Genomic DNA, 24,789 nt, shown 5'->3' with positions numbered 1-24,789 from the left:
ATTTAAATAACACATTATCAAATACAAGGCAACACTTAACACCTGTTTTAATGTATCATGTGACACAGAGTGGCACTGGATACTATGGACCTGTTTTGTTTTTTCCTTAACATAAATTTGTACAATGTGGTAAAAAACAAAACAAATCACAGTAAAATATGAAACGCTACCAGATATTTGGCCTCTATTTTAAACACAGTAAAGACACCCAGTCTCAAAACCTTCATCTGTTTTAGCCAGTGTTCCTTGACCACCAGGTTTCTATAACAGTACACCTGAAATAAGTTTTAAAATAACTTCAATAAATATCAAACTGTCCGGCATATTTCTGATGACAACCTGTCACTTTTACCACTGTTTTCACTAACTACAGCTGATGATCACTGTATTACAGGTTTAATTCTGTTGTTTAATTGTGATTTATCTCATTCTGGAGAATTACCTGACACATTTAAAGGATGACAATGGAGTTTGAGTTAAATGACTATAGTCTCATTAACTTCAGAATTTGAGCATAGGACATTAGCTTTAAATGCCAATTTGAATGGAAATAAAAATCAATTTCAGTAGTGAATAAAAGGAAAATGAAAATGAAACTGATTGTCCTCTGTCTTGACCTGACAGGGGATAATCAGTATGACCGGTTTAATGTCTAAAGCTGAGTTCATTATGTCAAAACCTTTAAATTAAATAACAAAGTTTTATTTATTTTAATTGACACTCAGCAATTGAAAACTGAATAAAAATGTTATAGATTAGGATGAAGTCTCTACTGACACAAACATACCTAGACAAGAAAACAAAACACACATTGTGTTTAGAAAACTTGTCCTCACTCAACTGGAAACTCTTGTTTTCTCTGTCCTACATTATTGTTAATGCTCTCTCTACCAAAGCCTGGGTGCACTAAGTCTGGGCGGGGTCTCTGCCTCTCAAACTGGATGCCTGGAAATGTAGGAAATCACAAACTGTATCATTAGTGAAAAAAGCTACTACATCCAAATCTTCACATCACAACATCTATGTATATGAAGAAAGCTGAGTGCTCACAAGACAGCCAGAAATCCAGAATTGACAATGTTTTTATGTGATAAAAGGGCGTCAGTGGACGTCATTAGTCCTACATCAAATTCACTGCAGGTAAAAACACAAGTGACAGCTTTAGAAATGACCCGCCTTCTAGTGAGCCAGCCAAGAACACTGATGAGAGAATCTGTCTCTCACCTTCTTATTGTGCCAAAAGAGCACGACACTACGGTCTGATACTGAAGCTGAAACCAGTTTCACAGTAAAATTTGTAACTGTGGACACACACTCTGTTAAAATGAATCCTCACACTGACAGCGCTCATGTGCTTCATTAACAGCCCTCCACTTTGGCCTCAGCCTACCAGGTGGGCATCATATCAGGGAACCACATGCGGCCCAGGTGCTTGGACACTTCGCTGTGGATCTGCTCCATGTTGTAGCTGCTGTCTGGGATTAGCACCTCCTCCATGATTGACAGCTGAGTCAGCCTGCCCCCACACATCTTCACAAACTCCACAAAGCCACTGCAGGTCACTTCACACTCGCCTAGCCCGATGGCCGTTAAGCTTTTGCAGCGTTCAGCAATACGGATGAGCTCCTCATCCAGGGGCTCGAGGCCGTTGGCGCAAACCACCAGCTCTACCAGTCGAGGGCAGTTCAGTCCGATGCGGCCCAGCATCTCTTTGCTAACCGCACGGCCAAAGTACAGGTGGGTGACGGGAGTTTCCTCACGGAAGAAGGGCTCAAACTCGTCCTCATAGAGGAAGAAGTACATGACAATGTTGACCTTGGGTGAGTGTCGGACCAAAGCCTCCCAGCTGCTCCTCTTGATGGTGTGAAAGTGTGTCTGGCCAGGGTTTTCACTCGCCACGTCAATGCGCAGGTGCTCCAAGTGGACATGTTTTTCAGAGGAGAGGGAAAGCAGGAGTTCATCACTCAGGAGATGGTAGTTCAACGCCAGCTCCCTCAGACCATGGCACTGGTCTGCCACACACAGGATACCTGTGCACACAAAGATAGGCTAGAGGAATGGAAACAGATCAAACAGATCCCTTAAAAAAACTAATTATCATAAAATAATTATCATTGCTGTAAGGACAGTGATTTTGGTTAGTCCATCACCTTGATCAAGACTGAAATATCTCAACAGCTGTTGGATGGATTGCCATTAATTTTGAAAAGGCCGTCATGGCCACTGGAGGGTGAATCCTACTGACTTCTCCTCTACCACTGTCACACTCTTAATATTTTAGTAAAAGTAAATGAAATTTCTTGACAACGGTTTTATGGTGCAGACATTCATGTTCCCCTCAGGAAAAAATATAATCCTTTCACTTTCCACATATCACATTCATCACATCAAAGTTCAAATTTGGTTTTTGACATTAACTCAGATGTATTTTGTGTTCAGTGCTGAATAGCAAATGTTAGCATGCTACACTAAGATGGTGAACATTGTAAACATTATACCTGCTGAATATCAGCATGTTAGCGTTGTCACTGGGAGCATTTTAGCATGCTAACATTAGCATTTAGCTCAAAGCACTGCTAAACCTAAGTACAGTTTTACAGAGCTGCTGGCGTGGCTGCAGCCTTAGTCTTTTGTCAAACGTGTTTGGCATCCATATAGTCACAAAGTAAAGAAAGGGGCATTTTTGTAGACCAGGAATTTAAGACACTGACTGAGTACTTGGCTCGCAGTGTCCTGGTTGAAGCCCAGCCAGGGACATTTACATCATTGTCCTTTCTCTTTCTTCTTATTTCCTGTACATTCTTATGAGCCAACTAAAAGCAAAACAAAAAAATACTTTTAAAAAAGTATCTTGACCTGCTGGGGAGACATGAGGGCAGCTGCTCATCTTCAGCAACTTAAGGGTGTCACTGTTGTTGGCAACGAGCACCTTCAGGGACGGGTCATCCACTGGGGTGTCATCAATCTTGATAGAGGACAAGGACTTGGAGTTGACAAACACCACTGTCAGTGCAGACACAAAGTGGGCCTGAGGAGGAACAAACAATGGTAAACCAGGACTTCTTATCTTAAACACTTTTCCATTATCACCAGACAGTTCAGCAGAATCTTTTTGCAAAAAGCACAAAAAAGTAGGGATGTTTTTACCAAAATAAATTCATGGTATAAAAGGTCATTATCAACAATGACAAAAGGCGAATACAATCTTCATGCAACTGGCATACCTGATGTGACTAACGCAGCTCTTTGTGTGTAACAAATAGGGCAGAAATAAAAATGCTCAGATGAGCATGTAAAACAGAAGCTGCCTCTTACCTGAGACACATCCATGAAGCTCGGCCGGGCTGTGGAAATCAGCCCCAGGGTCTTAATGGTACAGTTCACCAGCTGGGAGAGAATGTCACAGGCCGCCTCTGCAGATTCTATGCAGCTGTCCACCTGATTCACCAGCAGTGATTCACCGTGTAGGTAGAAAAAATAAAAACACATAAAATGAGGAATGGAAAGATGGAGGTGTAAGAATCATTTCAGCCTGGATGTGTTAAGCCTACTAATGCGAAGACAGCTGATGCGTCATGATTGATTCTGCACCAGATGGTTTGGATTAGGGAGGGCACATATAGTTTTTAAGACAGCTGCGTTGTGAAAATTGAGGAAGAGAGGAGGCCAGAGGAGGTGAAAGAGGAGAAGAAATGGGTGACAGCAGGGAAGGCTTTTACCTTGAAGCTAACGTACTGCAGGTGCTGGGCGTGCTTCTTGATGATCTGTTGAATGAGGTCAGGGTGAGTGGAGCGCAGGTAAGATGTGGCCGGCTGATTGAGCTCAAACTCAAACTTCCTCCACAGGTCAGGGGTGTGAAAAACCTCATTCCAGCGCCAGCACACAGATGAGGCCCTGGCCCGGTCTATGAGGGACAGATGCTGGAAGATCTGCAGGACCACATGGTGGGGCAGGTTACCCCAGTCCTGTGCTGGAGACAGGGCGAAGCTGGATGGCCCCCGCTTCTGTCTCTTAGCCCTCTCCTCATGGGAGGGGAAGGCCTGGCCCTTCGATTTGAGGCCTGTCCTTCCTTGTTTCATTCTGAAACAAATGAGCACACGGTCGGATCAAGAGAGAATGGGAATTGTTCAAAATTTACTGCAACAACAATAGTATATGTGCTTTAAAACATCTGCAGTATCCATTTTCTGTTTTCAGTAGCATAACATAAAAGTACTGAGAGCACTATGTAAACTCACGTTCAGGTTGTGTCAGAAATGGTAAAAATATCTGGTGGACTGTTCATTTTACCTTAATTTCTCCCTCTCTATATTAACACTGCTTGTCATCTCTTCAACAGTGAATTTGAGCTTTTGACCCCATGCCCCATGTATAAAATCGTATAAATTTCCATGAGGAGCTTACTAAAATTTTTGTTTTGAACCTTTTCAGGTGTGGAAAACACAGGTTTGTACTGACTTGTTGGAATCCCTCTTTTATTAAACTAAGAGCTCTTGTGCTTCTTTTATCACTCTGCGTGTACTTTATAAAACTAAAAATTATTTCTGTGGAAATCCTAAATGCATAATAAGCTGTTTGTTATTCACTTGCTGAATTTGGGAACTATTGCTATTGTTTGGGATGCATTCTTTTGAAAAGGCTTTCATTATGAAACAGGTAGTTTCATCCTCCAGTAGATCCCATGAGTTCTTTTCTGTAACCAATGTGTTACACTTAAATTTAGGAATTTCAGCGCCCATCTCTATACGTTGATGAAATAGTCCTGCGCTGTAACAGTACACTCAGTCTATAACCTGACTACTGAAGAACTTTAAAACTATAGTAAATTTAGGTAACAACTGATCATCTCACCTTGAAAGTCACCACTGCTGATAGAACCTGTACTGAAGTGTCTATGAGTAATCGAATAAATGATGGAAAACTCCCCTCAAAAATCTCATAAAACACTTTTCTAAATGTGATGCAGAAACCTTTTCACTCAGATTTTTTTTCCCAGTCTTGTGTCAAGCAATCTTTCACCCAGTCCCAGTACACACTGATGAAATCTATTTGTATGCATGATTCACCAATCTAAAACCTCTACCTCATCTACTCTGACATCCACTACTGAACTACTACAACTGACTGACTGTGAGCAAATTAATTTAGATGCATCACTGGATCCTGCTTATTTCTATCGGTATTTTAAACGGGGTGTAATTTCATCTTTCTTCATTTCTCACTAACCAAGCTTCAGCTACAGGCTCCAACAGCTAAATAGCCTACCGAACTTATAAAGCCTGCTTACACACATGTTGGTCCAGCATGAAAAAATTATTAATAAATTATAATAATTTACGACGAAGCTTGATATTCTGTTAATTCTCTAACTCTGCATTGTTAATATATAAAATAAGACAAAGGAAACTCCCTTCACGCCAAACGTTGAACTGAGCTAGAAAAACACCACCTGTGGCGCCAGGAAAACACGTTTACAGAAAGCTGGATGTTTTATGATAAACTCACAACTGGCCACATCCCAATACTACAACACAATCCTGCCATCTAACATGCTTTTACAGCTGTCTTCAGCTGATCTTCACCGATACATGACAAGTAAATTAAACACATATCATTTCAAACACAGAACAAACGTCAGTGAAGTTACGTTACTTACATTGCAATGGCTTAAAAACACTTCCCGCTAGGTTTTGTTGTCTGCCGGTGCAGTAAACAGCATTCACTTGGAGCCATGGCTGGAGATGACTGGAGAAGTGCTGGCTGTTGCTGATAGAGGACAGCAGGAGCAGCTCCCATAATAAGCTCTCCTGTCGGCTTTAACGACAGCTTGACGGGCGCTGCCGAGCACGTGGTACACGTGAGTGCAGGAAAACATGGATCTGCATCTCCAACCACCATCATACATGCAGGAGAGTTAGGTGGTAGACCCCATTCAAAGTCCCTAATTAAAATAAGACATTCGACTGTGTGTGTGTGTGTGTGTGTGTGTGTGTGTGTGTGTGTGTGTGTTTATGCGAATGTGTTATTGTCATGTCGTGACCCAAGAGCAGAGAGCACAAGATACCCTGTGCACTCATAGAGAAAGTAGGTCAGTGTGTCAAAGTGTGTGTGTGTGTGTGTGTGTGTGTGCGTGTGTGTGCGTGCGTGCGTGCGTGTGTGTGCGTGCATGTATGTGTGTGTGTGTGTAAGAGAGAGAGACACACACAGAAATCTTGTTTTATTTATTCTTCCATGGAATATTACATTTTTACAGATAAAATACCACAATGTTAAATAAACGTATTACACCCCAGTTGTAATACATTTATTGTTCGGTTACAGAATACTTTGATAAGTAGAAAAGAAAAGAAAAGAAAAGATCTTATTGTTGCAATGTTCGTTTATTTCAAATAATGATTTGAAAAAGGAAATTAGACAGCTTTGGCCACCACAAGGTGAAAAACATCTATTAATATTATACATTTTTCCACATGATCTCTTGTACACCACCACATCACCCACCCACATCAAGTATTATCATAGACAGTTATAACAGTAACAGTAACAGATAAAAGTAAAGTTGACTCAAAAGAACCTACCCTAGTATATATGCAAAAACAAAACCTCAGTATCAGTTTGTATAATTCTGCTCTGACAGACAGAATTGGTTGCAGTTGCATCTTCATGTTTGCATTTCCTTTTGCACCTGCTTGTTAAAGACAACAAAGAGGCCAGATCTGGTATTAACATCTGTCTTGGGTGATCCGATGGACAGCTCTAAGAGACCATTATGATTTGAGCTTCTATTGATGCCTATTGTTTTGTTGATCGATATCTTTGTGTCCCGTGGATGCTGCACACTCACATGGATTTATTATGTGACGATCTCATTTTACCCTGTATTGTGTAAAACTTTTCTAACTACTTTGGCCATGATTGTCAAGCCTAAGTTGTATTGTTTGTGTTCATCAGTGGAAGTGGTTATTTACAGTGATATTGATAAATGTGCATTTTTCCCTGTAAAGATTAATTAAATAAATAATTGGTGACAGAAAATCTGTTGGTAATCAGGACTGTAGGATGCTGAAGTTTGTGTTGTCTTGTGAAGCAGTGATGTGCCTGTTATATGAATAGTGACAACTTCCCTCAGAGGCCGAAGAAGAACAAGGAGAGGCTCATGGTAGATGTTTGAAATCATTTCAAAGAATAGGCCTACTGTTGTTGAATGCAAAACCTTGGCCACCACTGGGGAAAATTTATATTTTATCGTTTTTTTGTGAAAAGAAATAAATACAAACCCTGTGTCAAACAAACATTAAAATGTGCCATACTTTTACTGCTACAATTAAAACCTTCGTTTTGGGCCTTTTACTAACAATTGTTGCAGACCTTATGTGAAACCTAAAAAAAAACACATAGATATTAATGGTAGCAGAGGTTTAGAGAATCATAAGGGAAAACACAATTTACAACAAGTAAAATATGTCCTTGTTTTTGCTTCAGATCATGCACATTTAAATGCATTTTGAATATGTGATTTGAACTTAACCACATGAAATCATGTGAGGTCCTCCAAAGTCAGAGTCTGCAGAGAAAGCTATTAATACTATTCTGCTAGTTAGATAAGCAAGCATGTAGAAGGACTTGTTCATCTGGAGTTTCTTTTTTCTCTGCATGGTGATGTAAGATTTACCTATTGTCTTATTCATGTGGTATAAAAAACTCAATCACTAAGATTTTGAAGCATTAAATAGATTTTTTAATTCCAGGTAACAGGAAAACGTGGGTAAATTAGCTTTAGCTAAGGCTATCTCACCAGCTAGTTCCTGTGAATTTTCCATTCTGTTTTTTTCCTCTAAAAATTAAACATTTTATGTCATGTTAACTTCTTTGCTAAGGTAAGGTTTCAAAATGACAGTCTACTCTTGGCTCACTTTTTCTCACATACTGTTTATAGTTAGTAGTTTGGCTTGCAGGGCAGGCTACACGGAGTGAACACAGCCTGAGAGATCAGACTCAGGGCAAAACATACTCCTATTAGTTGCCATGGGGCTCCGCCTCTTGGCTCTGACGACCCACTGTTTAGCTGTCAGTCACGTCGACATGCCAAGCAGAAACAAATCAAGCTCCCTGAGTTGAGATTTATGATAACAGGGAGGAAAACTCTTATATCAGCAGTCTCTGTTGTTCCTCACAGGCAGAAAGATGCCACAAAGTGTCTGCGTACATGCTAGTAACGTAGTGTAAAGAGAAGCTAGCTAGCTTGCTAGCTGAATTTAGCAACTCAGTCTGACAGGCGACGGCCATAGCCTGTAGCTAGCTAACTGGTTACTTCCCCCTGAATAAGGTAAGAGCTGTGCATTTTCTTTTCATCCTAACTATAACACACGGTGTGTTTTAACAGGTGGTACATTTTGTCTAGTAGGGTAAGGAAAGATACATTTTCTTGTTAATATACACTGTTTTGAGAGTTTAGCTGAACAAGCAGGCGACAACTCGGGTGAAGTTTCACTTACTGTTTAGCTTAATCAAGCTAGCTGTTAGCTTCCTTGACCCTGGCTAAATGAAATGCATGAGACGGAGCAACTTTCTTATTCACCAAACGTCCCAAAACGTTTCAGATTTTTGTAGATTAGACTTTTAAGTTTACCTATTTTACCCAAGTTTGCCTATTATATTTGATGGGTTAGTCCAATGAACTCAAACAGGTTTATGTTGATTTACTTTTGCAGTTTTCATTTCATTTACTTTTGTATTGATAGTGAATGAATTGTATTTGTTTTTTAAAATCATTTTCCTTAGTCATGGAGACCCAGTGCCCCAGTGCCCTGCTGGTTTTCTGTCCTGTTTGTCCGATAAAAGCATTCATTGGTGTCTGCGATGAAAACCAGCCTCAAATCTGAGAAGTGTTAAATTATAATACTCGACGGTGTGATCAGATGGCAGTCATTACAACCAAAACTGCCAAAAGAGTCCATATTACCAAGCTTGTGTAATAAGGTGAAACTGTATTGGTGTGCCAAGTGTCTGTCAGCGCTCAAGAGAAGCTGACAGTTGTCATATTTCAGGTAAACACTGAGTTGGTAAGTGACAGCAGAGTTTGCTCGCTGCCATAATTCGTTAAAGACAAGGATGTTATCTGCATTTAATCCCCCCGAACTTGTCTCTTATCGGTCAGTGCATGGCGGAAATGGAGGCAATTGTAGTTTTGATGGAAGTGATGCAATGTTTCAAGGTGTAATCTGTTTTTGTTTAATATCAATGGTTTGAAGATCAAAACATTTCATTCAACTAAGAAACATGAAAATAATATCCTCCCCCTAGTGGTTTTACATTGTTTACATTCTTGTACATTGCTTCTGATTTTAGTCAAGTGAAGATGCCAGAAGTGGGAGTAGTGGTTACAGGGTGTGAATGTGAATTGGTCTAATTTGACAGTATTGGTAGATCTCCAGGAACTGTCCTTTGTTTCCTGTGTGTTATTTGTTGTTATTTTCATTGCTAGTTTTGAACCTTCATTTCCTAGAAATTGACAATTAAGATTCAATTCATAATTTAAAAAATGTTAAGATATCTAATTTTCTTTAACATAAATAGTATCCTTAAGGGTTCTTTCTTTTTCCTGTTTTGGCTTCAAGGCTTAGAGTTGAAGGTCCAAAACAGCCTTTAATTTTTAGTGCAACATTTTACTAATGCATAGTACCATTTAACCATATTACAAATGTGATAACTCATCTTGCATAGTTTTTTTTCAAGATCCTAACATGACTGTCACAATTTGTTTTTAGTAGCCTGTTTTTCATTCAAGATGGACAATAAATTTTGTACTTCTTGTGTCCTTGCAGACTAACCAATCATGACACAGAAAGTCAGTCCGTGTTCAGTCTCCCTTGGAGTGGAGGGTATGACTTGTAGCTCCTGTGTCCAGTCCATAGAGCAGCGCGTCGGGTCTCTCCCAGGAGTGATAAATATAAAGGTAAATTCAGTCTTTGCAGAGATATAGCAACAATTTCACCTTTAGTTGCATTTAGCAATTGTTTTCCTATGACGATGCAATTCTTAAACTTTGCTGACTTAAGAATTTCTTGTATGGCACTTCTGTTTAAAAAAGAGGATCTTTATACTGTTGCAGTCTGTATTTTAAAATATAGTATTAGAACCGTAGACAGGGCAGATACGCATACATTATTATCTAGTTTCCTGCCCAACTTAATAAAGTTTTATTAATCTGACAGTCTTACTCCCTTAGGACTAGCTGGTCTGATTTACAATATATCAATGGAGCCATTAGAGATAGTTAAATTACACTAGGTGTGGCCTGCTGTTTTGTTTATTGTGTGTTTACCCCTCAGGCTTAGGTTAAATGAGAAGATAATGTAATAAGAATGTTCCAGATAGAGCTCTGCCCTTTGCAGGACTGTGACAGCAGGTCAAAATGTAATCTGTACCCACAGGAAATGTCATTTGTGTCTGAAGAGAATCAAGTGCCTGGGTCATTTTATGATAATCTATAAAGACATTCTGGGAGGAGTGAATAGATTTTTCTTGGTATAACAGTCATCCTCATTCCCAACTTCCTCCCATCTCTCCTTTCCAGAAAAAAAATAATTAATCAAACAGGCAGGAACAGTCACTTCCTACTAAACCCATGCTGTGGTTTGAAAGTTATGGCTCAGTCAGGTGATCCCTTCAGTGTGTCACATGTTTCCCTCTTGCTGAAGAGGGTTGACTCTCCCTTAAGTCATCATGCTGGCTTAACATGCTCTAAGCTTAACAAGGCCATGTACTAATTTTTTTATATTGTAAAGCTACATTGTTTCAACAAGACAGATTTGCATCGTGAGAGTAATTTCAATGCAGTTAAAGGAAGTGTGTACAGTCACATTAGGCAAGAATTGTCTTTGTACAGTATCTAAATGAAATCAATAAAATTGATTATTCAAATAAGCATTCTGACATTAACAACATACTTATTCCAGCATTGCATGTTTAATAGTATTATTGTCTTACTGTACTGTTTTATAAGAAAATTCTACATAGGCTTTTTATATGCTTTGTTTTCACATAGTGACTTAATTGAACCCATAACCTGACTTTTATTTTGTAGGTGTCTTTAGAGCAGAAGAATGCCACCATCATATTTGACCACAACCAACAGAGTCCAGAGTCTCTGTCAGAGGCCATTGAGGACATGGGCTTTGAATCAAGTCTATCAGAGTCCGTCACAGCCACACCAGTCTCAACAGATACACAGCTGATATCCACCTCAGGCCTGACACCTGCAGCCCAAGAGGAGGCTTTGGAGAAGCTATCCCAGATTCAGGGAGTGCTGGATGTCAGAGAGAGCCAGATGGGTCTCAGTGTCAGCTTTGTTCCTTCCCTGACTTCAGTGCTGCAGCTGAGCCAGTTGGTGGCCAGCGTAACGCCTCTGGAGATCCCCACACCCAGCAGCCCTGTGCAAAAAGGCCCAACCTTGTCCCCATCCCACAGCAGGGGAGGAGGGGTGGCACTCCTGAAGTTGTGCATTGAAGGAATGACATGCCACTCCTGCACTACCACTATTGAAGGGAAGATTGGAAAACTGAAAGGGATTGAAAAGATCAAAGGTAATGTACTTGACCTGTTCATAAGCTTGTAGACATCTATTACATCACAGTCTGAGCAAGTAGTGATGCTGTAACACAGTTGCTGCACTATGTAGGAAAGTACGTCTTTCAGGTCACAGGTGTCATGTCATTGTGTATCTCAGTCTCTGTAGGTTCACCACTGACAGATTGCTCAGTAGGATTTGACCATGACTCATGAAATCCTTTCATTGGTATTGTAGGATTGGATTGTAGGATGTCATAGGATTAAATTCACTGAGTACAGAATTGTCATTGTGTAAACTGGCTTTATATACGGTCAGCTGTATATTCTAGTTTCATTGATCCAAATTGAGCTTAGTATTAAATATTAACCTCATGACACAGTTTTACAATGATGGAATGTGCATCATGTGCATGGATCTTAAATTATATATGTGTATATCATTGCTTGTGAAAATCTGCATGTGCAGTCACTTCCTATTCTTGTGAAATAATTTAATTTCTTTTCCTTTATGCTGTGATGGTATTTTATCTTTGTCATGTCTTAATGATCCACAGTTGTTTTAGAGTCTCAGGAAGCTACAATCGTGTACCTGCCTCACCTCATCACTGTCCAAACGATCATCGACCAGATTGCTGTTGCCGGCTTCAAGGCTTTTGCCAAGTCCAAGCCCCGCCCTCTACAGCTGTCCCCCAGTGAAATCGGACGTTTTGTTGATTCTCAAAAACCAACAGTTTCTTCGCCATCAGAGACTTCAGAGGAGACAGAAATCTTCATAGACACAACACTTATAACGCTCAGGGTGAAAGGCATGCACTGCCATTCCTGTGTCGTTAATATTCAGGACAATATCTCTATGCTGCCTGGTGTGTCCACTGTGGAGGTCTCTCTGGAGAAGGAGAAGGCCTCCATCTGCTATGATCCTCTAAAGGTCACAGTGCCTGAGCTGCAGCAGGCAATTGAGGCGCTGCCTCCAGGAAACTTCAAATCTCAACCCTGGGACTCCTCTGGCCCTCTCAGTCCGGTATCCATCTCGCCCACACCTGCCTTTTCAGCACCTTGGTCTGCAGGAGCAACCCAGGCCAAATATGCTGCCTCACAGCCTTGTTTTACCCAGCCTCTTGCATCTGTAGTTAATATTTGCATTGAGGGCATGACATGCAACTCCTGTGTCCAGTCCATTGAAGGCATGATCTCCCAAAGGAAGGGGGTGGTGTCCGCCAAGGTCTCCCTGTCTGATCACCAGGGGGTCTTTGAGTACGATCCCCTCCTGACCTCACCAGAGGAGCTCAGGGAGGCCATAGAGGACATGGGCTTTGACGCCTTCCTACCTGGTAAGAGGACAGATGGTGAGGTTGTTGAATCAGCCAGTTTTGTTACATAGTGAAATGGCTATTTTTATTTGTGTGTTTTAACTAGAGAATCACCAGTAGATAGTCCAAAGCTTAATATTGTTGCCTCTGGATACCTCCAAACTGTTTAAATATCTCCTCCTACAAGTGGCTTCTGTTAATGTGACTCTGCCAGTGGGAGTACTTGAACTGCATGGTTGAGATATCATGGCAGGCTAACTAATAATATTTTCTTAATAACTATCTTTTCTCCACAGAGACCAATTCCCTGCTGCCTGCACTAGATCCAAGTCTCTCAAAGTCTTCGAGTCTAGCACCTGTGAAAGATAAGGAGTTTGACAATGACCTCCACAAAGAAATCTCCCAGGCACGCAACAGAGACAAGCACTCTACTAAATGCTATATCCAGATTGGAGGGATGACCTGTGCTTCCTGTGTGGCAAACATTGAACGAAACCTTAAGAATGAAACTGGTCTGTAAAGACAAAATATATTTACTTATTTCACTAATAATTAACCATCTCATTGCTTGCACTAGGAGCTAAAGAAAAAATCTTTAATGTTCTGCAGGTATCTACTCTGTTCTGGTGGCGCTAATGGCCAGTAAAGCAGAGGTGCGCTATAACCCTGAAGTCATTGACCCTGTGAAGATAGCTGAGTGTGTTAAAGAGCTGGGTTTCACCGCCTCTGTGATGGAGAACTATGAAGGTTCAGACGGAAACCTAGAACTAGTGGTGAGTGACTGTAAGCTTGTATTAACATTATGAGTTGCATTAAGAAGACAAGATACATTCAATGCAGTAATATATTTCCACAATATGAAATCCATAAATAAACATTTCCACCAGTATCTGAGAAGAATGTTGAATACATGCGACCTCCTTTTGAATAGATGTAATGAATCATACCAGTTCCTCACTTCATACCCTCTTTAATATATTTTTGTCCCTTTATCTACTTGTGCTCGTCTTCACCTTCATTCAGGTCAGGGGAATGACGTGTGCCTCTTGTGTTCACAAAATCGAATCCAGCCTTATGAGAGAAAAGGGGATTATATATGCCTCTGTTGCCTTGGCAACCAACAAAGCACACGTTAAGTACGACTCAGAAATTATAGGGCCACGAGACATCATCAAGCTGATCGAGGTATTGCTCCTGCCTCTGACTGTTATTTATGCATTTGTTCAGTTACTTTTATCAATGTTCCTTGTTGCTTGTCGACACCAGCTTATATTCAAACACACCAGTGAATTTGTGATTTGATCAGTGCTTTGACTATTATTTGTAGAATCTCGGGTTTGAAGCATCTTTGGTAAAGAGAGACCGCACTGCCAGTCACCTGGACCACAGCAAAGAGATACGACAGTAAGTAACTTTTTTTGCATGTTGTTTATGTTGTTTGTCTTTTTTAATCCATCTCATCAACTCAAACTTTTTTCATGTGACAGGTGTGTTTGTTTAACTGGAGCTTGAATTCCTATTATAGCAAATACTTTTCTTTTTTTCTTTTTTTTAAATGATGACTCAATAATTCATCTTACTTTTCTGCTGCTTTCAGCTGCTAAAAATGCTTGTACAGAGAAATCACCCCCACTTGACATTACTCAGTGGATCCTGTTATTACTTACAATATCCAGTTTCTCCATATAGCTTGGTATCACAAAAGATCTGGTGTGTTCAATCCATTATCTAAAAAGTGTATTGGCTGTTAACCAAAAAGTCACAAAACTGTCAAAAAAAATATGTCCGCTCTCACAAGTAAGTACAAATCACTTTTAATGTGACAGTTTGACAGTTTTCTATATAGCTTGGACCATTAGTGCCGAGGAAGATAAATTAAGCCTTGTGTATGTAGAATGGCTATGCAGAATATCATGTCATGGGGTGAACAACATAACAATCATCTGTTATACATCTATATACAGTATATAGGCATACTGGTACAAATGTGTTTATGTATGAACACAGGTTTCTTCAGCATTGTATGTATGCAACATCTGTGGGCTGATGCTTAATATGGTGATTAGTTTGTCCTGCAATTAAAACTAGATCACAAAATAAAATCAATTTTTAACGCAAATGTTTTGACTTTCTAAGGTGGAGGAAATCTTTCCTGGTGAGCTTGATTTTCTGTGTGCCTGTGATGGGCATGATGCTTTACATGATTATCATGGACCACCAGATGAATGTTTCACATCAACACAATGCTACAGTGGAGGACCGCAACCATTACCACTCCAACATGTTCCTCGAGAGACAGCTACTCCCAGGCCTCTCCATCATGAACCTCCTCTCCTTCCTCTTTTGCGTGCCTGTGCAGGTAAATCAGTGGAATCAACTCCAGACCCATGAAAAATCATATGGATTTCTAGATTTTTTTTTTTTTTAGATTGTGACACAGGCACTTATTCAAGAGAAGGGAGGGAGTCTGAATGAAATGTTTGTGGTTCTGTGAATTTAAGCTTTTCTATTTTTCCTCTCCTCAGTTCATTGGAGGTCGCTATTTCTACATTCAAGCCTACAAAGCAGTCAAACACCGATCTGCCAACATGGATGTGCTAATTGTTCTGGCTACCTCCATAGCCTTCACCTACTCACTGGTCGTCCTAATAGTGGCCATGGCGGAGAAGGCTAAAGTCAACCCCATCACCTTCTTCGACACGCCACCTATGCTCTTTGTCTTCATCTCTCTGGGACGCTGGCTGGAACAGATAGCCAAGGTTTAGATCATTATTATTGATATCTGACCTTTAATTTACCTTTTTAAAATGTTAAATTAACAGTTAGTTGGAAATTGTTTTCTGTGCCTGTTTCTTTCACCCAGAGCAAGACGTCAGAGGCTTTGTCCAAACTTATGTCTCTACAAGCTACCGACGCCACAGTGGTCACTCTCAGCAGTGACAAGTCTATTCTCAGGTACTTGTTCTCTACATTCACTTTGTTTACTACAACCTTTCATATCTTTAATTGGTTTTAGATAACCGCATATATAAATGTTTGCATGGCATAACAAAGGCTGCATAAACAAGCTGTACGTGATTTTCCACAGTAACAGTAACACAAATATTATTGTCAGTTCCAACCGGCATTCAGATTTAATCTCCAATTTTAATCTTACCTGCCTTGAGGAAAAACACACTAGCCACCCCTAAAATATCATGTTATCATAATTAGATTTTTCATTTTGTCCAGTGTTAATATCTGATGTGGAAAATTGCACTTTACTTAAAAAATGGGAAATAAAACTGGAAATGTAATTTTGATCTGACAATTCTGACAATTCTGCAGACAGAAATCTGCATTAGGAAAATTGTGCATCGTTATTTTCTGTTTTGAAAAATAGAATGACATTAGTAGTGACCAACATCTACATTGTTTGACATCCATATGTGTTGTTCAGTGAGGAGCAGGTGGATGTGGAACTGGTGCAAAGGGGTGATGTGGTGAAAGTCGTCCCCGGAGGGAAGTTTCCAGTAGATGGGAGGGTCATTGAGGGACATTCCATGGCCGACGAATCTCTCATCACAGGTTGGTCACATTAAATGAGAAATCAAGTGTCTATAAAGTGATAATTAATAGCTTTTCTACGAGTATGGTTGAAATAATATGCTAAAATGTAACTATTCAGGTAAAGTGAGCCAATGCAAGGGATCCAATTTGTGCTCACCTTCATGCTGCAGCTTGTCCCTGGAAAGTGTCTTTTAGCTCTTCTACCATTTGAAACAATGTGAGCAATTTGCAATGAACTCAATAAAAGTAACCTGAAAGATTTGCAGTACTAGTCCAAACAGGATCTGGAGTGGGTCTGAAAAATGTAAACACCAACAACCCACATCAATAAATACTCAAATAAACTCTTTGTAATATAATTTCAAACACTGTTGCATCCTCATAAGATTTTTCATTGGTGAGACCTACTGTTGCAATACTGACACAGACCAAAACGATAATTTATCACACCGTTAATTTTCATTATTCGATCAAGAAATAACTTAAGAATATGAATATTGCCAGCACTATCAAACATATTTGGTTATTATTTGAGCCGTGGCTTCTGCCAAAGCACCAGCATTTTCTCCAGATGACCAGCGCCTGTTGTCTGCTGCCTTGTACTGTTATGTTTTCTGACCAGCTGTTGCTTTGTGACTCCAGGTGAGGCCATGCCTGTGACCAAGAAGCCGGGGAGCTCTGTGATTGCTGGCTCCATTAACCAGAATGGCTCTCTGCTTGTCAGTGCTACACATGTTGGCATGGACACAACGCTGTCTCAGATTGTCAAACTAGTGGAGGAGGCTCAAACCTCAAAGGTGACTTAGGTGATTTGAGTTCTGCACTGTCTACCTGTTTTGAGGGTAACATTGAGCAGGTTTGTAATTTCTGACATTTTATTTTTTAGGCTCCCATCCAGCAGTATGCAGATAAGATCAGTGGCTACTTTGTACCCTTCATTGTTGGCATATCTGTTCTTACGCTGCTCGCCTGGATCATCATTGGGTTTTTGGATTTCTCACTAGTGGAGAAGTACTTTCCTGTGAGTCTTCTTTTTCAGACTGAATGTCTGACTGTACCAATCGTTTCAGTATAGTTACTGTATCTGATAATGTTCCTTATAACTATTTAACTCTCCATTAATGTAAAAGCCATTGTAATTAATTTGAAACAAAAGTTAACCAGTCACATTTCCTCCCTGCAGGGTTATGACAAGAGCATTTCCAGATCCGAGGTAGTGATTCGCTTTGCCTTCCAGGCCTCCATAACAGTGTTATGCATCGCCTGTCCCTGTTCCCTTGGCTTGGCAACCCCGACAGCTGTCATGGTGGGCACAGGGGTTGGAGCCCAAAACGGTATTCTGATAAAAGGAGGAGAGCCACTCGAGATGGCGCATAAGGTGTGTTAATGATGATACTCTGACACCCCGATACTGTATGTAGTCAGCCATTGATGTAACAGACCAACTGTCAGATTATGAAATGGTTCTGTTTTACTAGGTTACAAAACCACATTAGTCCAGATATTACACTGATAAAATATCCTAAAACATTTAAGATTCAGTCTGACAGTATTTCTTCTTGACTTTTATCATATTACTTATTATATACAGGTCCAGTCAGTGGTGTTTGATAAGACTGGGACCATCACATATGGTGCTCCAAAGGTTATCCAAGTCAAGATAGTTGTGGAGGGGAACAAGATGCCTCGCTCCCGACTCCTGGCCATCGTGGGTACAGCTGAGAACAACAGCGAACACCCTCTGGGAGCAGCTATCACCAAATACTGCAAACAGGTTGGTCTCTACCTCACATTTAACACCTACACTCCACTTTCTGGAAATCTCAGATGACTTGTCCTCTACATGATTTAGATTTGTAAAATGGTGTATTAAACATCCATTTCTATCTGTGTGCAGGAGCTCAGCACAGAGTCTCTTGGCACATGCACAGACTTTCAGGCGGTGCCAGGCTGTGGCATCCGATGTCAGGTCAGCAACACAGAGACCCTGCTGAAACAGGCGGACAGCGACAGTGAGGACAACAACCAGCGTAACAGTGTCCTTGTCCAGATCAGTGACACCCGGATAACCACCAGCTCCCATCCACTCATCATGGACCCACAACCATTGAGTAAGTTGGGAAATGCAATCCAAACACATTGTTGTAGTCACGTATTCACACAAGTGCTGAAATATTGTGATGTCTTTCAATTGTGCATTTAAGTAATAATGGAATTAGTAAACTTGTGCTTCTTCCACCTTTATGTTTCTTTGCTGTTGTCTAACCCATGTGTTCTCTGTGTTTAGGCCTCATCCAGACAGCCACCTACGTCGTCCTGATTGGCAACAGAGAGTGGATGAGAAGAAATTGCCTGCAGATCAGGCCTGATATAGATGAGGCTATGATGGAGCATGAGCGCAGAGGACGCACTGCTGTTCTAGTAGCTGTAGACAGTAAGTAGTGCTGTTTAACATGAATCTAACTAATATCTTTTTCTCCATAATTTCCTGACCAGCTGCTTAGAGTTATTATCTTCTCTAAAGCATATGTAAAGGAAATTGTTGAAGTCTTATTGTTAAACATTTCTATTTGTGTGTAGACCTGCTGTGTGCAATGATAGCAATAGCTGACACAGTGAAACCAGAGGCTGAACTTGCAGTGCACACTCTGACCAACATGGGTCTGGAAGTTGTGCTGATGACCGGAGACAACAGCAAGACAGCACGGGCCATTGCTGCTCAGGTATGAAGAGTGTGTGTGTGTGTGTGTGTGTGTATAGACCTGGGTGACACTGACAATCAGTTATTTGTATGTTTTAGTTGCTGGACATTGACAATGTGACAGTATTCTGAGAGTGATAATCTGTCATTTTATTTAACCTATACAAACACATATGATAAATAGAGGTGGATGATGTTGATATAAAAGTACAATGTTGCCTTTGATCACAATTTTATAACTCCAAATATATATATATTCTCATATGTTTTGTAAAGTAAATGTATTAACGCTGAAAAATACCAACATGTAATTTCTTAAACATATTGCCCAGTTTTACCATTTAAGTGCATTAAGCTGGAAAGGTTCTATGTGTTTCTGAGCCTGTTCTCTGCCCGTGCTCCAGGTGGGTATCAGGAAAGTGTTTGCTGAGGTGCTTCCCTCCCACAAGGTGGCCAAAGTGGAGCAGCTACAGCAGGCAGGCAAGAGAGTAGCCATGGTGGGTGACGGTATTAACGACTCACCTGCTCTGGCCATGGCTGATGTGGGCATCGCCATAGGAACCGGGACAGATGTGGCCATAGAAGCAGCAGATGTGGTGTTGATCAGGGTAAGAGTTTGAGCTTGGAGGATTTTTTGAAAGGTCTGCCATGAATTAATTTGTCCGCTGTACGCATCAGCTGTTTCATAAATGGGTATCAAATGTGATATTACTGCCCTGCAGCACAGAGGCAGTGTGAATTTGTAGTATCACACTATAGTACAGTATACAACACAGTATCATATGTCATCACTGACAAAAGTATAATACAGGTCATTTTGTAATATGCCATATTTTGATCAACATTTTATTACCATTGTTTTGACCTATCAAAACCTGAATAAAACCTTTTATACCTATAAACCTTTAAACTTTATTATCTCAAATGTGTTAACCATTCTGCAGAGAGGATATAACTTGAATGCCTTTTTATATTTATTTCTAAAAACAAATTATCTGGTTTTTATTTAACCTTTTTTTTTTTCTCCTTGTCACTAGAACGACCTCTTGGATGTGGTTGGTAGTATCGACCTCTCTAAGAAGACTGTCAAGAGGATCAGGATCAACTTTGTATTTGCTCTTATCTACAACCTGGTTGGCATTCCTATTGCTGCCGGTAAGTGACTGCCAAAGATTACAAGATTTATTTAAATTATATCATCACACTGACGATAATCATTCAAAAAATTTTGACCACAGCAGTAATCTGAACTTTGTCTGTGCACAGGCGTTTTCCTTCCCATAGGTCTGGTGTTACAGCCATGGATGGGCTCTGCCGCAATGGCACTGTCATCTGTCTCTGTGGTTTTGTCCTCTCTTCTACTCAAATGGTAATGAGATGTTTAATGCTATGTTGAGGCCTTTTATCTGTCTACTTTGTTTTTCACCCTTTGAGTTCAATCATCTAAACCGTTTTCCCAATCACTTTCTATATTTGTCTTTCTCTGTGTCTTTGTCTAGTTACACTAAGCCCAGTGCAGAGAAGTTGGAGGCTCGACTGGGTAACAGCAGGCGTCAGGGCAGCCTCTCTGATGTCAGCATCCACATTGGCATGGGTGAGATGCGTCGTCCCTCCCCCAAACTCAGCCTGCTGGACCGCATTGTCAACTACAGCCGTGCCTCGATCAACTCCCTGCGCTCCGACAAGCACTCGCTCAACAGCTTGGTGCTCAGCGAGCCCGACAAACACTCCCTGCTGGTGGGGGAGGCGATGTGTGAGGAGGAGTTTTGCTGAATATGTAAGGCTCACTTGGGCCAGCCATGACTTTTGTATGCTGAAGTAGACAGTAACTACATTTATTGAAGGCTAGGCCATGGTAAGCTGAAAGGGTTACATTGAATAATGGCCCATCCATCTGCTGTAGGTGCCTCGGGGCAGCACTAAGGACTTGAAGAGAGCTTATATTCCCCTTGTTTTCTTTTAGCTCAACCACCGGATCGCATGCTCTTCAGAGCTTGCTGAGGTGATTTCCTCTCCTTCAGTAGCAGACTATCTTTTGTTGAGGTAACTGCCCTCGGGCACGCTCTTTGAACAACCCTTTGACACTTTGATCCTCTGACACACTGTGCAGGGGCATGATGCATCTTCAGAGCCTTTAAGCAGATGTCCACATCCAGGGAACAGAGTGATGATCAGCTGTGCCACTGTGGTCATTTGCCAGTACAATCTTTAACATCTATCCAAAGACATTTTAACAGTGGTGCCCCTTGTACGAGTGGACACTACAGAGTTATATTTTACCTAATTTTCCTTGAATGGAAAATTATGATAACACTGTTGTATTATTATATTCCAGAGTATTTATATTACCCTTATTTATCTTTTTTTCCTTGATATCCTATGTGAACAATGAAATTGTTGAATCCAAATGCCAATTTTCATTTTCAGTCTCCCAAAATGTGTAATTACTAAACCAGGTAAGACAAACACTCAATCTAAGAAGTCTTGTTACCTGATGGAAACTCATTGTTGTGCAAAACACCAGTTCAGTGAAATGTAAATGTAAGTTTGACCCAAGTGCCAATTGAAATGCCACCTTGGCAAAATCCAACACATTCCAAAGATAGCACTGTAGAGGTTACCTTGGACATAATGTGCACAAAGTGTGAACAAAGATAAGGTCAGTGACTCAAAGCAGAGAAGAGGAAGGCCGACTGTGAATAGTGACGTCAACTACAGAAGACTCTGGTCATAAACTTCTGTAGTTGTGTCAGCCATCTGAAGTAAATTATATAAGATGTCTGTCAGTGAATGTGAACATTATTCATTGTTAAAGCTGTTAAAAACAGAAGTTGTTACATGAATGACATTGTTTGTGTTTGAAGTACTTTATTTGCTTGCTGCAAAAAGAAGGTTTGTGTTCTTTTTAACGTCACAGTTGTTAGGATGGTGTTACTGTTTCTAAGAGTTTCGTTCAATGATGTAACTTTGTTCATTTCTGTTTTTCGTCTGATGATTATAATTCACGCTGATGCGCTCGATCAAAGAAACACCTTTTGAACCCAGGGGAGCAGGAAACACAGCAGGGTCCGCAGACGAGACACAAGCTGTGTCTCAGCAGTTCCACCAAACAAGTTACTGACAAACAAAAAATAATTTCATAAAATCAAATTGTAAAAGTTGTAAAATTGAAATCACACCAATTACATCTTACACTTGTAAACAGTGACTGTTCAGTTGACTATGCTTTAGTTTTTCTCCGGTGAAGTGATTACAAATATTTTTTGCATTAATATCTTCTCTGTATAATCAGGAGATAATAATCACTTTCCAGCTATTCCTTGAATTTTTGTGTCCAAACGTCTGTAGTGTTTCTTTCTGGTGGAGAAAAGAACCATCAGATTGTCCTGCCACTTTACAGCGATGCAGTATGTTCTGTAGCTGTCACACCTTCTGAATGTTATATGCCAATCTGACCTTTCTGTGTATTGCTTTGTAAAGACGTCCATAGGACTTCAGATCTGTGTGCAGTTAAATTAATTGAGTCCACGCTTGCTATCATGCATACTTCTTCTGAACATCATGTGCCTTGGAATAAAACGCTTTTGTAACGTCACTCTGCCGTGCTCAGTTTAAACCAGAAGATGGTGCTGTAGAGCCACGTGTTCATAAATAAACACCGGATACAAGATTTCATCAACTTTATTTCATCCAGTTAGTCTAAACATTACATCACCCCAGTGTACTGCAAAACAGTCAAATACCCTTCATTGTCATCTACTTAAAAATATTCATTTCAATTAATGCAAACTGTAAATGACTTTTTTCTCTTGAGTCGATTTGTATCGCTTTGGCTGTAGTTACATTTGATTTGATTTGGTAGTTTGAACTTTGTGAACATGTTAATTTTATATTTTTTAATACATTAAGAGGGAATTAGTTTTCATTAGACACAGTCAGGGGTTAATGTTCAGAAATAATGTCTACCACTTTAGTATTTATCATCTTTTCTTAATCCATCTGATCAATGATTTACTGAAAAGCATTGTGGTCAGGAAACTGAACAAGTTTTAAAAATGTGCAGCATTTGAAATCTCTTACAACATTGTGCTTTTCTTGACTAACGCACCATAAAACAGCTGTAATTGGAAAATGCTACATTCAGTTACCTTGAACACTAGAATAACAAACTTCACTTCAAACCAGCTAGGGAACAGCTCCGACTCCAACATCTCTCTCTGGAAACACTGACCACCTAAAATGAAGTTACTTTTACAGCAATATATATATATATATATATATCAGTAGATTTACAGTATATTAAACATTAAACACCTTACAGAAATCACACACCATGATGAGCAGAAGATGCAATGAAAGCAAATCAATTCATTTCACAAGCATTTGATGTCTTCAAATTTAAAATGTAAACATTTGCATTAATTGAACCAAATGATTTCAACATACACTGGGTCCTAAAAATACATTTAAAATCATTTAAAGATTCAAAATGAGGATAGGTTGGTCAAAGATTTAAATAATTCTTGCGAGTTATGTGGCTTCAGTCGATCGTTTTCACTCTCATCCCTGATTTCAAAATATCTAATGATAAATCTGGTGTGTTGTTGTACAGTCTCTCTGATATGAAATTGTCCTACAATTTAATTTTGTGCACTAAAATACAGTAGCTGTTAACAAGGAGCATGAAGGCCATCATGGCTTCATACGCCAGCTGGGAAAAGGATGGCAGCCTTTTGGATGAATGCAATCTGGTGCTCAGGCTGATATAACAGAGTTTACACCAACTGTGTCCGAACATACCAGACTGACATTATCATCTGAATACTGACTACAACAAAAGTTACAACAGACTGCACCTACTTTATCTGCTCACCTGGCCACAGCTCTGTGATAGTGGGTGCTCATGTAACTGCATGTCACAATCACGGTGTACATATTTCTCACTTTAAGAACAAAGTATAGTGAAACACAAAACAGGAGGTTGTTGCTGATGCGAGGTTTTAGCTGGGAGTTCCCACATCTCTCAACCTCACCAGGATGAGACCAAAGCAATTCTGCATGATGTTCCACTGGATTGAAATGTTACAGTCAACAGAGCAGTTCAAACAAATAGTATGGATCTGTCTGTATACCATTCTTTCTTGAAAAATACTGTAGTTAGAATATTGCCCCCCCCGCCCCCGCAATACTGATATCCATATCTAATGTAGACACCAAATGCACATATAAATGTACTATAACACCTTAAAAACAATATGATAAAACTGCCACATCAATCTAAAATGTGTCACTTTGTGCGGTAATAGTCAAACCTCCTAGGATGCTGCATTAAGGTACAGAAGACAGATACCATACAAGTCTGTGTAAGGCATGAATGATTTGTTGAATTTCAGTGTGATCAAATGCTGCGATCAGAAAATCCTGATTAACTACAGAGCCAGTGTGTTTTGCAGAAATGATCATTAATAACATTTGTTGCCACCGTTCGGCTCTCCTGAACGTAGCCTCGGTGTGACTAAATATACAGAAAAGTTAGTTTTCAGAGAAGCCATGTTTAAATCCCACGATACTCTTATGAGGAGTGGTTTGTTCATGCATGTTTGACAAGCAGAATAAATAGTACGATAAACACTGATTATTAAGACATCAAATAGCACC

General features: G+C 40.1%; 2 protein-coding genes across 2 annotated transcripts; one reads left to right on the top strand and one right to left on the bottom strand.

Annotated features, from left to right (window-relative positions):
• Positions 1 to 272: 272 nt before the first annotated feature.
• fbxl3l (F-box and leucine-rich repeat protein 3, like) lies at positions 273 to 5,957 on the bottom strand. The gene is made up of 5 exons (XM_056383631.1): positions 5,657 to 5,957; positions 3,720 to 4,080; positions 3,316 to 3,438; positions 2,857 to 3,028; positions 273 to 2,030 (listed from the first exon to the last, which is right to left on the bottom strand). The coding sequence occupies exons 2-5, from the start codon at positions 4,077 to 4,079 to the stop codon at positions 1,387 to 1,389; spliced, it is 1,299 nt and encodes a 432-aa protein (XP_056239606.1). The 5' UTR covers position 4,080; positions 5,657 to 5,957; the 3' UTR covers positions 273 to 1,386.
• Positions 5,958 to 8,064: 2,107 nt separating this feature from the next.
• Positions 8,065 to 22,801, top strand: atp7a (ATPase copper transporting alpha). Its single transcript, XM_056383439.1, has 23 exons — positions 8,065 to 8,326; positions 9,825 to 9,955; positions 11,087 to 11,585; positions 12,126 to 12,902; positions 13,178 to 13,393; positions 13,491 to 13,654; positions 13,905 to 14,066; positions 14,209 to 14,285; positions 15,018 to 15,240; positions 15,407 to 15,640; positions 15,745 to 15,836; positions 16,321 to 16,448; positions 17,073 to 17,227; positions 17,317 to 17,451; positions 17,614 to 17,808; positions 18,022 to 18,204; positions 18,328 to 18,541; positions 18,718 to 18,864; positions 19,011 to 19,153; positions 19,536 to 19,739; positions 20,169 to 20,286; positions 20,398 to 20,500; positions 20,631 to 22,801. The coding sequence occupies exons 2-23, from the start codon at positions 9,836 to 9,838 to the stop codon at positions 20,902 to 20,904; spliced, it is 4,563 nt and encodes a 1,520-aa protein (XP_056239414.1). The 5' UTR covers positions 8,065 to 8,326; positions 9,825 to 9,835; the 3' UTR covers positions 20,905 to 22,801.
• The last annotated feature ends 1,988 nt before the right edge of the window (positions 22,802 to 24,789 follow it).

This window comes from Seriola aureovittata, chromosome 8, assembly GCF_021018895.1.
Source record: "Seriola aureovittata isolate HTS-2021-v1 ecotype China chromosome 8, ASM2101889v1, whole genome shotgun sequence".
In the NCBI taxonomy this organism is placed as follows: domain Eukaryota; kingdom Metazoa; phylum Chordata; class Actinopteri; order Carangiformes; family Carangidae; genus Seriola; species Seriola aureovittata.
The sequence above is the reverse complement of the archived record's forward strand: the minus strand, read 5'-3'. Positions and strand labels throughout refer to the sequence as shown.